At 46.9% G+C, this 12,959-nt stretch overlaps 2 protein-coding genes across 24 annotated transcripts in view; one reads left to right on the forward strand and one right to left on the reverse strand.

Annotated features, from left to right (window-relative positions):
• Positions 1–7,989, forward strand: part of WNK1 (WNK lysine deficient protein kinase 1) — a 158,422-nt gene extending 150,433 nt beyond the window's left edge. For 7 of the 19 annotated variants that reach the window (XM_058443352.1, XM_058443357.1, XM_032159258.2 and 4 more), the window contains 4 exons: positions 1,039–1,080; positions 2,894–2,920; positions 4,421–4,608; positions 5,060–7,989. In XM_058443352.1, the coding sequence (XP_058299335.1) occupies positions 1,039–1,080; positions 2,894–2,920; positions 4,421–4,608; positions 5,060–5,377 (575 nt within the window). In that variant the 3' untranslated portion in view covers positions 5,378–7,989. The remainder of the gene's footprint in view (positions 1–1,038; positions 1,081–2,893; positions 2,921–4,420; positions 4,609–5,059) is intronic. The other 12 variants (XM_032159251.2, XM_058443360.1, XM_032159257.2 and 9 more) reach the window with 3 other exon arrangements.
• Positions 2,660–12,959, reverse strand: part of RAD52 (RAD52 homolog, DNA repair protein) — a 93,831-nt gene continuing 83,531 nt past the window's right edge. For 4 of the 5 annotated variants that reach the window (XM_058443371.1, XM_032159284.2, XM_058443369.1 and 1 more), the window contains one exon: positions 2,660–3,061. The gene's annotated coding sequence lies outside the window, so the exon portion shown is untranslated. The remainder of the gene's footprint in view (positions 3,062–12,959) is intronic. The other variant, XM_058443370.1, reaches the window with a different exon arrangement.

Here is a 12,959-nt window from a genome sequence, read left to right on the forward strand (position 1 = left end):
CATGTCCACCTAGAAAGTTGCAAGGACATTAACAGTAGGAGCTGGGTGTTTTTGAAGTAGAATGTGACATGTCAGGCCTATGGTCTACAGCCTGAAGTGTCTGAGAGGGAAGAAAGAGAACCAAAGCTTCTGTTTCTGAAATATAATGTGACAAATACCACTTTAATTCCATAAATTCTCATCCCCCTTTTAAAGGTAGGTGTTATTACCCCTGTTCAAATGAAAGTGGTCAGAAATATTGAATCTTGTCACTTCCCTTTGGGTGCAAAATGAAAGGCCCTACATCTTTTGAAGTCACATCAGGATACATCATGTAAGCCTGGTGAACAAATCCCAAGAGACAGACTTGAAACATGGAAAGGAAACAGGTACTTGAAAGAGTAGGGCACCTTACTAGCTTGAGATGTATTATTCTATGCTCTCAAAATAGATAATGGTTTGGAAGCACGGCTTGGCTTACTGCTATATTTATGTTTAGAGGTTGCTTGTTTTCCACGTACTTTTAAAAATTATTCTGGAAGGGAAGGGGTTAGTATATATATCTAGGATGTGGAAATATAATAGCCAATTTAAATGAACTTAAAACTGTAACAATGATACTATCAGTCTACTGTGGTGGGATTGCTAATGCATTTAATTGAGTGCTTTTTAACAGCCCAGCTGGAGAAACAGGAAGTGGGACACGATCAGTGGAATCGCTGCTTGGGTATTTGAAATTCAAGCAGTGAGACCTGAGAGACTGGAGTTCTTCACCGATTCCAGAACCTCAATACAGGGCATTACTCTTTTAGATACAAAGATTGAGTGTAGAAACTCAACATCTGTCAGCCAGGTAACACAGCCCATCAGATAATCATGTTAAGGCTAACAGCCAGTTCAAAACATTCTGTAGAACTGTATCTCTTCAAGGGCTACCAGGTCCTACCTATCTGTCTCCCCTCCTGCTTTCTCTTGCTGGGCGTTTGTGTGCTGTTTGGAGATTCTAAGTATTTTACACTGATGTTTCTTTAACACATTGCTTCTCTCTTTGTGCTTCAGGGAAGATGGTGAAAAAAGTCTGTCCTTGCAACCAGCTCTGTAGTAATTATCTTTTCTGTTATTTTTGGTCCTTGATTGCAAAGCCTGTTAACCATGAGTTCTTTCAACTCTGCAGTCTCATAGCTCCCTGATTCCTAACTTCCATCTATCTCTCTATCCTATTCTAATAAATATTTAACATGCTTAATTGAGAAATCATCTCCTAGTCGGTGCCCTCAGTGATAACCCCATGTGAGCCTAGCTTGTGACAGACATGGATTGCTAATGGCCATGGATATATATAGGGAGATCAGGGATGCCTAGTTCCCATGGGAGAGCGATCCTTTAGTCAGCAATTATGTGCCAGGCAGTGTTATCACCCCAACTGGAAACTCAGTCCATGCCCTCCCATGTTCACATTGAAGTGGGAGATGTGTGCTAGACTGACGAGGAGAAAAACACCACTTTCTAGAGCTTGTCTTCTTAGACTGTGGCTTCTCATACTTCAATGAGAAGGCCACTAACAGTGTTGTAGGTAGGGTCAACAGGGAAATTCTGTACTTGGGATGCTGGGCTGTAAGTTATGGTTCATAATGTTATTGTTAGTAGGATCTAGTGATGTGGGAGTAGGGGAAATGTATTATAAGGGCAGGAGGAAATTTAAAAATGAATCTTGGGGGTAAGTCTATACTACTTATTAGGGCTTTTCAGAAGAACTAAAAAAGGTTAAGAAGTTAGCATATTCTCTCAAAGGCCTTTCTACGGCTTTTATAGTCAAGTCTCCTTTTCTTAGGAGTTAATTTCTGGTCAGAAAAGGATAGGTTTGTTTCATTCTTTCATGGGAGGCCTGTACACAGAAGCCAGAATGTGAAGGTGTAGCTGTATGGCTGACTCTTCCTTGTGGTTTCTCATTCCTCATAGAGAATCCTGTATTAGGTAATGTAGGTTAAAATGAAAAGTGAAATTTGGTTCTAAAGGGGCCTCGCAGCATTGGGGCAACAGACTAGCATCAGACTAGAGAGGTGTGTCTCCCAGCATGAGCTCTGTGTGGATAAGCAATGGTCGTGTCTCCTGAGCTGCTTGTATTTAGCTTTTGACAGCCCTGCTCCCTGTGATTATTTCTGTTTTTTGTTTTGATTGTCTCTCACATCAAGCTCACCAAGCAATAATTGTTCAAACAGGATGACAATCCCCATGCATGTGATACGCTTGCTTTCTAGATTGAGTCACTCACTGTCATGACTGCCCATCCTCATTGCCTGTGCTTCCCACTTCACCACTCTCACATTTGCTGTTCATGGAAGGCTGTTTTCTGTGCTTTCATACTTCTCCACTTGGGTTTTCTGTACTGTAGGGGAACTTACTCTTCCCTTCACACTGTATGTGCAATAGCAATCCCCTTGTGGCTCCAGCAGGCACCAAGAAGTGAGCTGACACTCACACTGCAGTAGTTCCATGTCTTGCCATAGTGGTAAGAAGCATGTGACCTTCCTCACTCTGCAGCTTCACCTCAGAATTAGCTGTTCCTCCAGCACAGACATGCGTGTGTGTGTGTGCCATTCCCCAGGTGGTAGGATATAAGCTTGACTTGAGACCAGTGATGGTCAGTAACAGGCTTTTAAGTGGCAGGGTTGCGTTAGGTGTGCTGCTGTGATCTGGTGCCGCTTTGACCTTGAAAGCAGGAAAACGCATGCACTTACTTACCCCCAGCATTACTTGGGTACCTTAAGGACTAGTGGTTCACACCTTACTTTAGTAGCTTTTATTTATTCTGTAACGTGAGATCTGGTAAGACACTGGGGGGTAAGGAAAACAGACAAGACCATGACTCTTCTTTCCCTCTTCCCCAAAACGTGCCTCTTGGAATAATCTTCAGTGTGCCCTCCAGCAGAGCCGAAATCAGGCAGGCATAGACTCCTTCCTCCTCTCTCATCAAACCGCAGAAATAGAGTTCCTTCATCATAACCGCAAAGCTTCCTCCTCCCCTTTGCACCCTGCCTCTGCTGCATTTTCTTGTCGCTTCTACATGGGAGTGCTTGCTGTTCTGGGAAGAGTGGGGAGAAGCGGTGGGAATCCTTGAGCCAATTGAAACAGGTCATCTTCAGGAAAACCATGTCTTCCTGAAGTTGAAAGATTCAGGCACACCATATAGTCCTTTCCTCATGAATAATCTTGTTCTTCACTCATAGGAAATTGGGAGAGGTTAACCCCTCCCAAGTTTATGTTTGCAAATTCATGTTTGAAAAACTTTTCTGAACACAGCATGCTACTTCTCTTATTACCTCTCTCTATTTAAAGAATGGCTGGGCTGAGCAGGGTGGCTCACACCTGTAATCCGAGCACTTTGGGAGGCTGACATGGCAGGATTGCCTGAGCCCAGCAGTTCATGACTAAGCAACATATGGAGATTCTGTCTATGTAAAAAATTAAAAAATTAACTGGGTGTGGTAGTGCATATGTCTAGTCCCAAGCTACTTGGGAGGCTGAGGCAGGAGGAGTTTGAGGCTGCAATGAGATGTGATTGTGCCACTGTATCCAGCCTGGGTGACAGAAAGAGACCCTTCCTTTAAGAAAAAAAAAAAAAAAAAAAGCCAGGCACGGTGGCTCATGTCTGTAATCCCAGCACTTTCGGAGGCCAAGGCGGGCGAATCACCTGAGGTCAGGAGTTCTTGAGAGCAGCCTGGCCAACATGGCAAAACCCTGTCTCTACTAAAATACAAAAATTAACTGGGCATGGTGGTGCACACCTGCAATCCCAGCTACTCTGGAGGCTGAGACAAGAGAATCGCTTGAACCCAGGAGGCAGGGGTTGCAGTTCGGTGAGATCGTACCATTGTACTCCAGCCTGGGTAATAGAGTGAGACTCCATCTCAAAAAAAAACAAAAAACAAAACAACAACGGCTCAAGAATGTGGCAGTGTCCACATGGTTTGGAAACCCACCTTCTCCTTAGCCAAGAATCTTCTCCTACTCCTACTTTAACCCTGTCTAAGGCACAAGAAAACCTCTTTTGCCCTGCATTCTGCAAAATTCCAGAGCAACTAGCCTTGCTGATCGTATCACATCTCCATCATCAACGTGATGTTGGGAATAGCATACTGGTGAGCAGTTCCAGTACTCTTAGGTGCTTTGTGAATGGAAAGAGGCCCCTGCCTGTGTACCTACCGTCATCCTGAGTTGTTCAGCCTTATCAGCAGCTACTGAAGAGAAACCGTTTTCATCACCCTATTATACCAAAACAAATGGCTAAACAAAACCTTGGAATCTTCCCTTCTTGCATGGCTTCCCAATTCATCCTCTCCCCATTCTGTGGCTTGCCATTCATCATCCCATGAAGTTTTCCCTCTTCCTGAAATTGTAACCTAGGCTTCTTTTAATGCTTGTATTCTGTTGCTTATAATAGGGACCAGCAGCACAAACACTGTTGGGGCAACAGTGAACAGCCAAGCCGCCCAAGCTCAGCCTCCTGCCATGACGTCCAGCAGGAAGGGCACATTCACAGATGACTTGCACAAGTTGGTAGACAATTGGGCCCGAGATGCCATGAATCTCTCAGGCAGGAGAGGAAGCAAAGGGCACATGAATTATGAGGTAAGTCTCTCTTTTGCCACAGAGAATCCGTCACACACATCTGAATCAAGGTGATAGAAACAACTAAGCTGCTGCTTAACGTCTTACACCACGACCTTCTTCAGTAGCTCATGAATTTTAACACTAGAAAAACGAGGCAAAAATCCCCCAGGTACCCTTTTATTTTTCTTTCCCTGAATTCCTAATCTCTTATTGGTCAGCTCAACTTTTTCTTCTTCGTTTTTCCTTCGTCATCCTGAACTACACACACAGACACACACATGCACGTGACATCTCTCCCCTGTCATCAAGATTATTTTCACCCTTACGTGGTGAATATAAAGAGCCAATAAATACTACAGAAGACTGTTTTGCCATATCTTACAGGATTACACTAGAAGTATATGTTAGCGCCACACATTTTATACCCATGGCCCACACCAGTCTTGACACGTGGTGGTTTTGTTTTCAGGGCCCTGGAATGGCAAGGAAGTTCTCTGCACCTGGGCAACTGTGCATCTCCATGACCTCGAACCTGGGTGGCTCTGCCCCCATCTCTGCAGCATCAGCTACCTCTCTAGGTCACTTCACCAAGTCTATGTGCCCCCCACAGCAGTATGGCTTTCCAGCTACCCCATTTGGCGCTCAGTGGAGTGGGACAGGTGGCCCAGCACCACAGCCACTTGGCCAGTTCCAACCTGTGGGAACTGCCTCCTTGCAGAATTTCAACATCAGCAATTTGCAGAAATCCATCAGCAACCCCCCAGGCTCCAACCTGCGGACCACTTAGACCTAGAGACATTAACTGAATAGATCTGGGGGCAGGAGATGGAATGCTGAGGGCGTGGGTGGGGGGTGGGAAGTAGCCTATATACTAACTACTAGTGCTGCATTTAACTGGTTATTTCTTGCCAGAGGGGAATGTTTTTAATACTGCATTGAGCCCTCAGAATGGAGAGTCTCCCCCGCTCCAGTTATTGGAGTGGGAGAGGAAGGAAAGAACAGCTTTTTTGTAAAGGGGCAGCCTCAGACCATGCTTTCCTGTTTATCTCTACTCAGTAACGAGGATGAGGGCTAGGAAAGTCTTGTTCATAAGGAGGCCAGAGAACTCAATGTAAAATCAAACCCATCTGTAATTTCGAGTGGGTGGAGCTCTTGATTTTGGTACATGCCCCAAATCCCTTACCCCCTCAAGAATCTGAACCACAAGACAAAAACAACCTATTGGGCTCTCTCCTACCCTGCCCTCCTCACTTTTTTTTACCCCTCTCTTTTGTTTTTCTTTGCTCTTTAGAACCCAGTGAAAAATACCAGGGAACTGGGGTGCAACTCTTTCTTATGATAGGTCATTAGTGCTTTAAGCAAAAGATATTAGCAGCTTTGACTGCAGCATTAGCAATTAGGAAAAAAAATTAAGTTCCCTGCGGACATGTAACTTTGCCATCAGTTTTGATGTGGAAACACTGTGATATATAAAATGTTGTTGGACAACAGTAGTTTTAAGAGTAAAATATGAAACGTTAAAAAAGTTCCAAAAAAAGCTAGCTCTGTCCTTTACTTATTGAGACACTTTAACTTTTTCCTTTGTATTATTTCCATTGTATTAGATAAATAAATGTGAATGTAAAATTGTATAAATTACTGTACTTGAATACTTCTGTTTCCCAGTGTTGCTTGCTGGACATTTTAGTGCCTTGGACTTCTATTGCTTCTGCCATTAGCATCAACTTATCGGACCCCAGATCAATAAAGGGCATGTGGAAGGAAATCTTAGGTCCATGTGACCCCAGCAGTCCAGCAGTGGTTATGCCAAAGGGAAATTGAAAAAGCATTTTTTAAAGTCATTCAACAACTTTGTCTAGAGCAGGTGTAAGATGAGTAGGGTGGGAAGTTAAGTTGGCATCAGTGGTGAAAAACAAAGTTCTGTTTCAGGAATAGTGAGGGGGGGGGTGTTGTAACAAAATTGGGCAACTTAAAAGAATGGTGTGTGCTGGATGAAAGACAGAGACTAAAGAATGAGGAAACAAACTTGTTTTGAAGATACGTGATGCCTGGCCAGTGACTGTCATATAAACCTTTCTTATTTGAGCTAGGCTTGAACAGACGTGACCTAGAAGAAATTGAACATAAAGAGAAGGGGGTGGGGGCTAGTTTTCAAGTTGGGGAATCTGATAGTGAAAAGTCACAGATGGAGAAAGTTGCTCTCAGAAAAACTGTTTGGATTGCTTTCCTCTTGTTGCACATGTACCATGCATTTCTCAGCTTGGGGTACTATATTTTGTGGAGAGAGAATCTTTCCACGTCTGAATTAATCATTATAGGAAAGAATACTTACTCATTTCCTTTATGGTGTCCAAATGGTTGCAGGATCATCATCTGTTGTGCCACCTTTATTTCTAGAAGTACAACTAATATGTTCACATTTTCAAATAAATACTCCTCGTAAGTAATAACTGCAACCAATCAGTGTTATTTAGTGCTATGCCTACTTGTAATGAGTAGTTGTTATTTTCAGAGCTTTCCGGAAATACTGTCCTAACTGGCCATGTTTAGGGTCTTTGTTATCTCTGAAGACAAAGAAGCTAGGACTCTTAATTTGGGCTGCTTCTTGACTCGGAAACTGAAAATATTTGCAACCTTTTACCCACGTCAGTGGCATATTCCGGGAATCACCACCACCACCACAGAAAGAGGCTGGAGGCTCCTGTACCCTGTTCATTCCTTAAGGGCCCTGCTTCCCTTAATAAGTTGGTCTATGGCCCTAAATATGCAAATGAGAGCTGAAGGTTTTTAAAAGGTAGAAAGGAAAGGGGCAAGGGCTTCAACCCCTGCTTTAAAATGATTGATTTATTCTCTGCTTCTATTTCTTGTGGAGAGGGTAAGGATAGAACCAACACGGGGCTGAGTGGCTGAGAAAGGGTCACCCAAGAGTGAAACATACTTTATACCAGAGGAGCAGTGGAGCCTCATGCAGCACATTATCATTTGTTATTTGGGTTTAGTAATTTTGACATCTTTTCATTCATACACAAAAAGTCAGAACTGGTTTTATTTCTGTTGATTTCATCCTCCTGTGGATGAGATAACTAAAGCCTAGAGGAATGAACTAGTGCTACTGAACTGTTTGTTTAAATTATTTTGTGTTAATAGTACACTTTGAGTATCTTTTTCCACATTAAAAACTTTCTGAATTATAAATGTTTTCCTTACATTATTTAACAATGTACACTGTTTAAAAATAAAAATTCAACTTTGGGGGTTTCTCAGCAGCCGTTAATTGTACATTTTGCACTAACTCTGGGTGTTGCGCTTCTTGTAAGATTGCGCTTTGTGCTTCAGTTTGTTACCTTTGTAGACTTATTTAATGAAACCATTCAAATAAACCAAACTTGCTTTTGTTGAGCTGTGGGGTTTCATTTCCAGAAAATTCCTTCACATTCTCATTGGCACTATTTTGAGTTAAGTGCAATTTATAACTGGATTCCTAATTCCTGGGAGCTCCTTTGCTGCTTCTTCAACTTCCAAAGGAATAGAAACGGTCGGCTGCCAGCTAGTACTTTCAGACTTCCTTATCTCAGGTTCACAGCTTCCCAAATGGGTCTGTGAGCCAAAAAATAAGAAGTCACTGCTTCAAGATTAGGCACAGCCCAGCCCAGAATACGTCTAAAAAAATTAAACTGGCTGGGCGTGGTGGCTCATGCCTATAATTCTAACACTTTGGGAGGCTGAGGCAGGCAGATCGCTGGAGGTCAGGAGTTTGGGACCAGCCTGGCCAACATGGAGAAACCCCGTCTCCTCTACTAAAAATAATACAAAAATTAGCCGGGCGTCTTGGTGGGTGCCTGTAATCCCAGCTACTCAGGAGCCCGAGGCAGGAGAATTGCTTGAATCCCGGCAGGCGGAGGTTGCAATGAGCCAAGATCGCACCACTGCACTCCAGCCTGGGCTATGGAGCCAGACACCCTCTCAAAAAAAAAATTAAACTGCAAACTTCATTATTTGGGCGGAAGAACTATGAAACATCTGAACACTGAAAAGCTAATTTATGATCAAGGTGGGTTACACCTCACATCTGAAATGGGGAAGTAGAAACTGTTAGGTAACAGGGGTACCTTAATGGCGCCAGTTCCAGGTTCTTCTCCCCTCCTCGACTGGGCACTGTCTGAATCCGCCAAAGGAGGGCCAATCAGAAAGAAGCATCTCCCGCCTTCCCTTGGGCCTCCCCCACGTAGGCCCAAGGGATATAAAACCCAGCACACCAGCAGCTCTCTCTCTCCTCTTCTCCTCTCTCTTCTCTTCCTTCTCCGCTCGATACCTCCAATAAAAATCTCTTGACCGCGACCGGTGTAGTCTGATCCTTGCCCGGCCTCTTTCATTGGTGCCGTGACTCGGATCGGGAACACCCCCTTCCGTGGGACCCCAATCCTGTTCGGGCTCAGTCCAGACCCCGGCCAGTCTTCGCCCACTTTCCTGTTCGCCGACCTCTCCACCCAACACCGGCCTCATCTCGGTAAGTCTCCCCTCCTGGTGTCCAACACCAGCCGACCAACTCCCATCTCAGCCGCCCGCTCTCGGCCGCCGTCAATCTTACTCTAGACTCCGCCTGCAGGGAACGGAGTTTTCTCCCTCTCCTCCTCGCGTCTCCGGCCTGGGCCCCCCTTCCCTTTCTCGTCTCAAAAATCCTGGTACCAGGTGGCCCATGGTCCTCGGCCATAGTCGGCCCCTCAGTCCTTTCACTTTGGTGACGACCGAACCGGAAGCTCTGAGTCATGTCGCAGTGTTCGGCTATTAGGGGACGCCCTACTTAGCCCTCACTGCACATCCTCTCGTAGCCCCGCAATGGGAGGCTCCGCGTCCCTGCCGGCCGACTCTCCCCTACGATGCCTCCTAAACAATTTGTCAGCCCTAGGCTTAGCGGCCGACCTCAAACCAAAATGCACACAAGACTGGCCCACTTACCCCTTAGATAACCAAAACAAGTGGCCCCCTTGTGGGTCCCTCGATCCTGGTATCCTCCAGGATCTCTATAACTATTGTGAGCGAACAGGAAAATGGGCAGAGATCCCCGTACCTCCACGGGTTTTTCCTCCTAAAGGCCCTCAAACTGTCACCCTCCCCGACCCCCCTCATTCCTTCCGCTCCTGACTTTGATCCCGCCGATGAGCCCCCGCCATATCACCATCCACAGCCCTTCCCCCCGCTGCCGCCCAGCCCGCAAGGGCCCCGCCCCCGGTGGCAGCCTCACCTCCTTCCACCAACCCCGGCCTTCCTTCCCCGTCCTCTCCAACCTCTCCTACTTCCTTTCCTCCACCTTTCAGCCCTCCTACTACTCGCTCCAGATCTCACCTCCCTGTCCTCGCTCCTCTGCGAGAAGTAGCAGGGGCAGAAGGCATCGTTCGCGTCCATGTCCCCTTTTCTATGGCTGATCTTTCACAAACCGAAAAACGCTTAGGCTCCTATACCTCCAACCCCACTTCATATATCAAAGAATTCCAGTATCTTCTCCAAGCTTACAGCCTCACCTTTCACGACATTTCCATGATCCTCTCTAACACCCTTCTCCCTGAGGAGCGCCGGCGAGTCTGGGAGCAAGCCCGCACTTACGCAGACCAGGTCCACCAAACAACCCCAGCCCTGCCTACAGGGGCACAAGCAGTCCCCGCGCAAGAGCCTAACTGGGATTACAACACCCAAATTGGCGTCGCTGCCTGGGACCACTTCACCACCTGCTTAATAACCGGGCTGCGTAAAGCAGCCCAAAAGGCAGTCAACTTTGAAAAACTTCACAAAATCATACAAGAGAAACATGAAAACCCATCCGCCTTTCTTGACCGTCTTACACAGGCACTCCAACAATATACCAACATAGACCCAGAAGCCCCTGATGGCAGGCAGCTTCTCATGTCCATTTTTTCGTGCAAAGCTTCCCAGACATTAGAGCCAAATTAAAGAAGCTAGACAGAGGTCCCTTCACCCCGCAGACTGAGATTCTGGCCACCGCGTTCAAGGTATACCATAACCGTGACGAGCAGGCGAGGAGGCAAAAGTGTCAAATGCTGGCTTAAGCTCTCCGAGCCCCTCCTCGGCCAACTATAAACACTGGTGACCATAAGCCACCACTTGCCCACCGTCAGCCCCCTGGGCCCTGCTTCAAGTGCGGCAAAGAAGAGCATTGGGTCTGTGAGTGTCCCAATCCCAGGCCTCCATACAAGCCGTGTCCAAAATGCCACCAGCCCGGTCACTGGGCCGTCGACTGCCCCAACTCCCGGAGGGGGGTTGGGCCAGACCCTGGCCCTGCCCCCGACCTCTTAGGACTGGCCATTGACAATTGACGGAGCCCTGGGACTCCCCACCCCCCGACGCACACTATCACTGCACAGGAGCCCAGGGTGCCTCTCACAGTAGATGGGCGCCTCGTCACCTTCCTCCTCGATACAGGAGCTACTTTCTCGGTTCTGCGGGAATTTTGGGGTGTCACTTCCACTTCTGGCCCTCCTATAGTCGGGGTAGGAGGCCAAACCATGCACCCAAGAACTACCCCACTTTTATCCTGCTCCTTCTCAGGTCACCTCTTCTCTCATAGGTTTTTAGTTATGCCGCAGTGCCCCCTTCCCCTATTAGGAAGAGATATCCTTTCCAAGTTTAGAGCAGCCATCACTTTTAATCCCATAGCTCTCCCAGACTCTGCCTCCCTCCTCGCCCTAGTTGCCAACTCAACTGACCAACCCCACACTCCGTCTTCCTTGTCCCTATCTGTCAACCCCACAGTCTGGGACACTGCCACCCCCTCACTGGCTCACTGCACTCCTGTTGAAATCTTTCTAAAAAACCCCCACCACTTTCCATGCCAGCCCCAATATCCCCTTCCCGCTACCAGCCTCAAAGGCTTGCAACCCCTCATCTCAGAACTTCTACAGAAGGGGTTCCTTAGGCCAACACACTCTCCGTTCAACACTCCCATTCTAGCAGTAAAAAAACCCAATGGAAAGTTTTGCCTAGTTCAAGATCTGCGGCTTATCAATGAAGCTGCTAAGCCCATCCGCCTGTTAGTCCCTAATCCCTATACTCTCCTCTCCTCTGACCCACCCGATACAACACATTTCTCGGTGGTGGACCTTAAAGATGCCTTTTTCACTGTTCCCCTCTCCCCGCAGTCCCAAGACTTGTTTGCTTTCACCTGGACTGACCTAGATACCCAACAGTCACAACAGCTTACCTGGACAGTACTTCCCCAAGGGTTTCGAGACAGCCCCCACATTTTTGGTCGAACCCTTGCCTCAGATCTCAGACTACTACACCTCCCTCACTCCACTCTCCTGCAATATGTAGATGATCTCCTCCTATGCAGTCCCTCTTTAACAGCCTCTCAAACTGACACCATTTCTCTCTTCAACTTCCTAGCAGAAAAGGATACCGGGTATCCCCCCAACTTTCCTCCACACAGGTGACCTATCTAGGAGTCCTCCTTTCCCACAACTCCAAGGCCATCACTCTAGACAGGAAGTGCTTCATCCGGAGTCTCCCGGTCCCCAAAACTAAGCAAGAACTTCTCTCATTTCTAGGGCTTGCAGGGTACTTCAGAACATGGATTCCCAACTACTCTCTCCTAGCAAAACCACTTTATGAGCTGTCCCATGGAGCTCCATCTGAGCCCCTAGATACTACTGTCACGCAACCTTCTCAAGCCCTCCAATAGGCCCTTCTAAAGGCTCCAGCCTTACATCTCCCAAATCTCCAAAAACCCTTCACCCTATATGTACATGAACACAATGGCCTAGCCCTAGGAGTCCTAGGTCAAATGCAAGGACCCACATTTGCCACCATTGCGTACTTGTCCAAACAGCTAGACCCCACAGTGTGAGGGTGGGCCCCCTGCCTCCAGGCCCTAGCAGCCGCCTACCTCCTACTCTTAGAATCAAAAAAACTCACCTATGGGGCAAGCATTGTTATTGCCCCTCCACACCAACTTAAAGATCTCTTCACATATAAGAGTCTACAAACCCTTCCTCCTTGTCGCATACTTTCACTTCTAGTCTCTTTCCTTCACAACCCAACTATTTCCTTCCAGCCATGTGCTCCCCTCAATCCTGCCACTCTCCTACCAATCAATCACCACCCTCCTCAACAGGACTGCATTGAGATCCTAGAATCCCTCCTCCCTTGTCCGACTCATATAACTGAAGGACCCTTAGACAGTCCTGACCACACCTGGTTCACAGATGGCAGCTCTTTCACATTACAAGGGCAGCGCCTTGCAGGATATGCCATAGTCTCTCTAACCCAAACCATAGAGGCAAAGTCCTTACCACCAAATACCACTAATCAACAGGCAGAACTCATTGTGGCCACCCGCGCTTTTGAGTTAGCGGCAG

Source organism: Hylobates moloch, unplaced genomic scaffold (assembly GCF_009828535.3).
Source record: "Hylobates moloch isolate HMO894 unplaced genomic scaffold, HMol_V3 SCAFFOLD_8, whole genome shotgun sequence".
Classification (NCBI taxonomy): Eukaryota; Metazoa; Chordata; class Mammalia; order Primates; family Hylobatidae; genus Hylobates; species Hylobates moloch.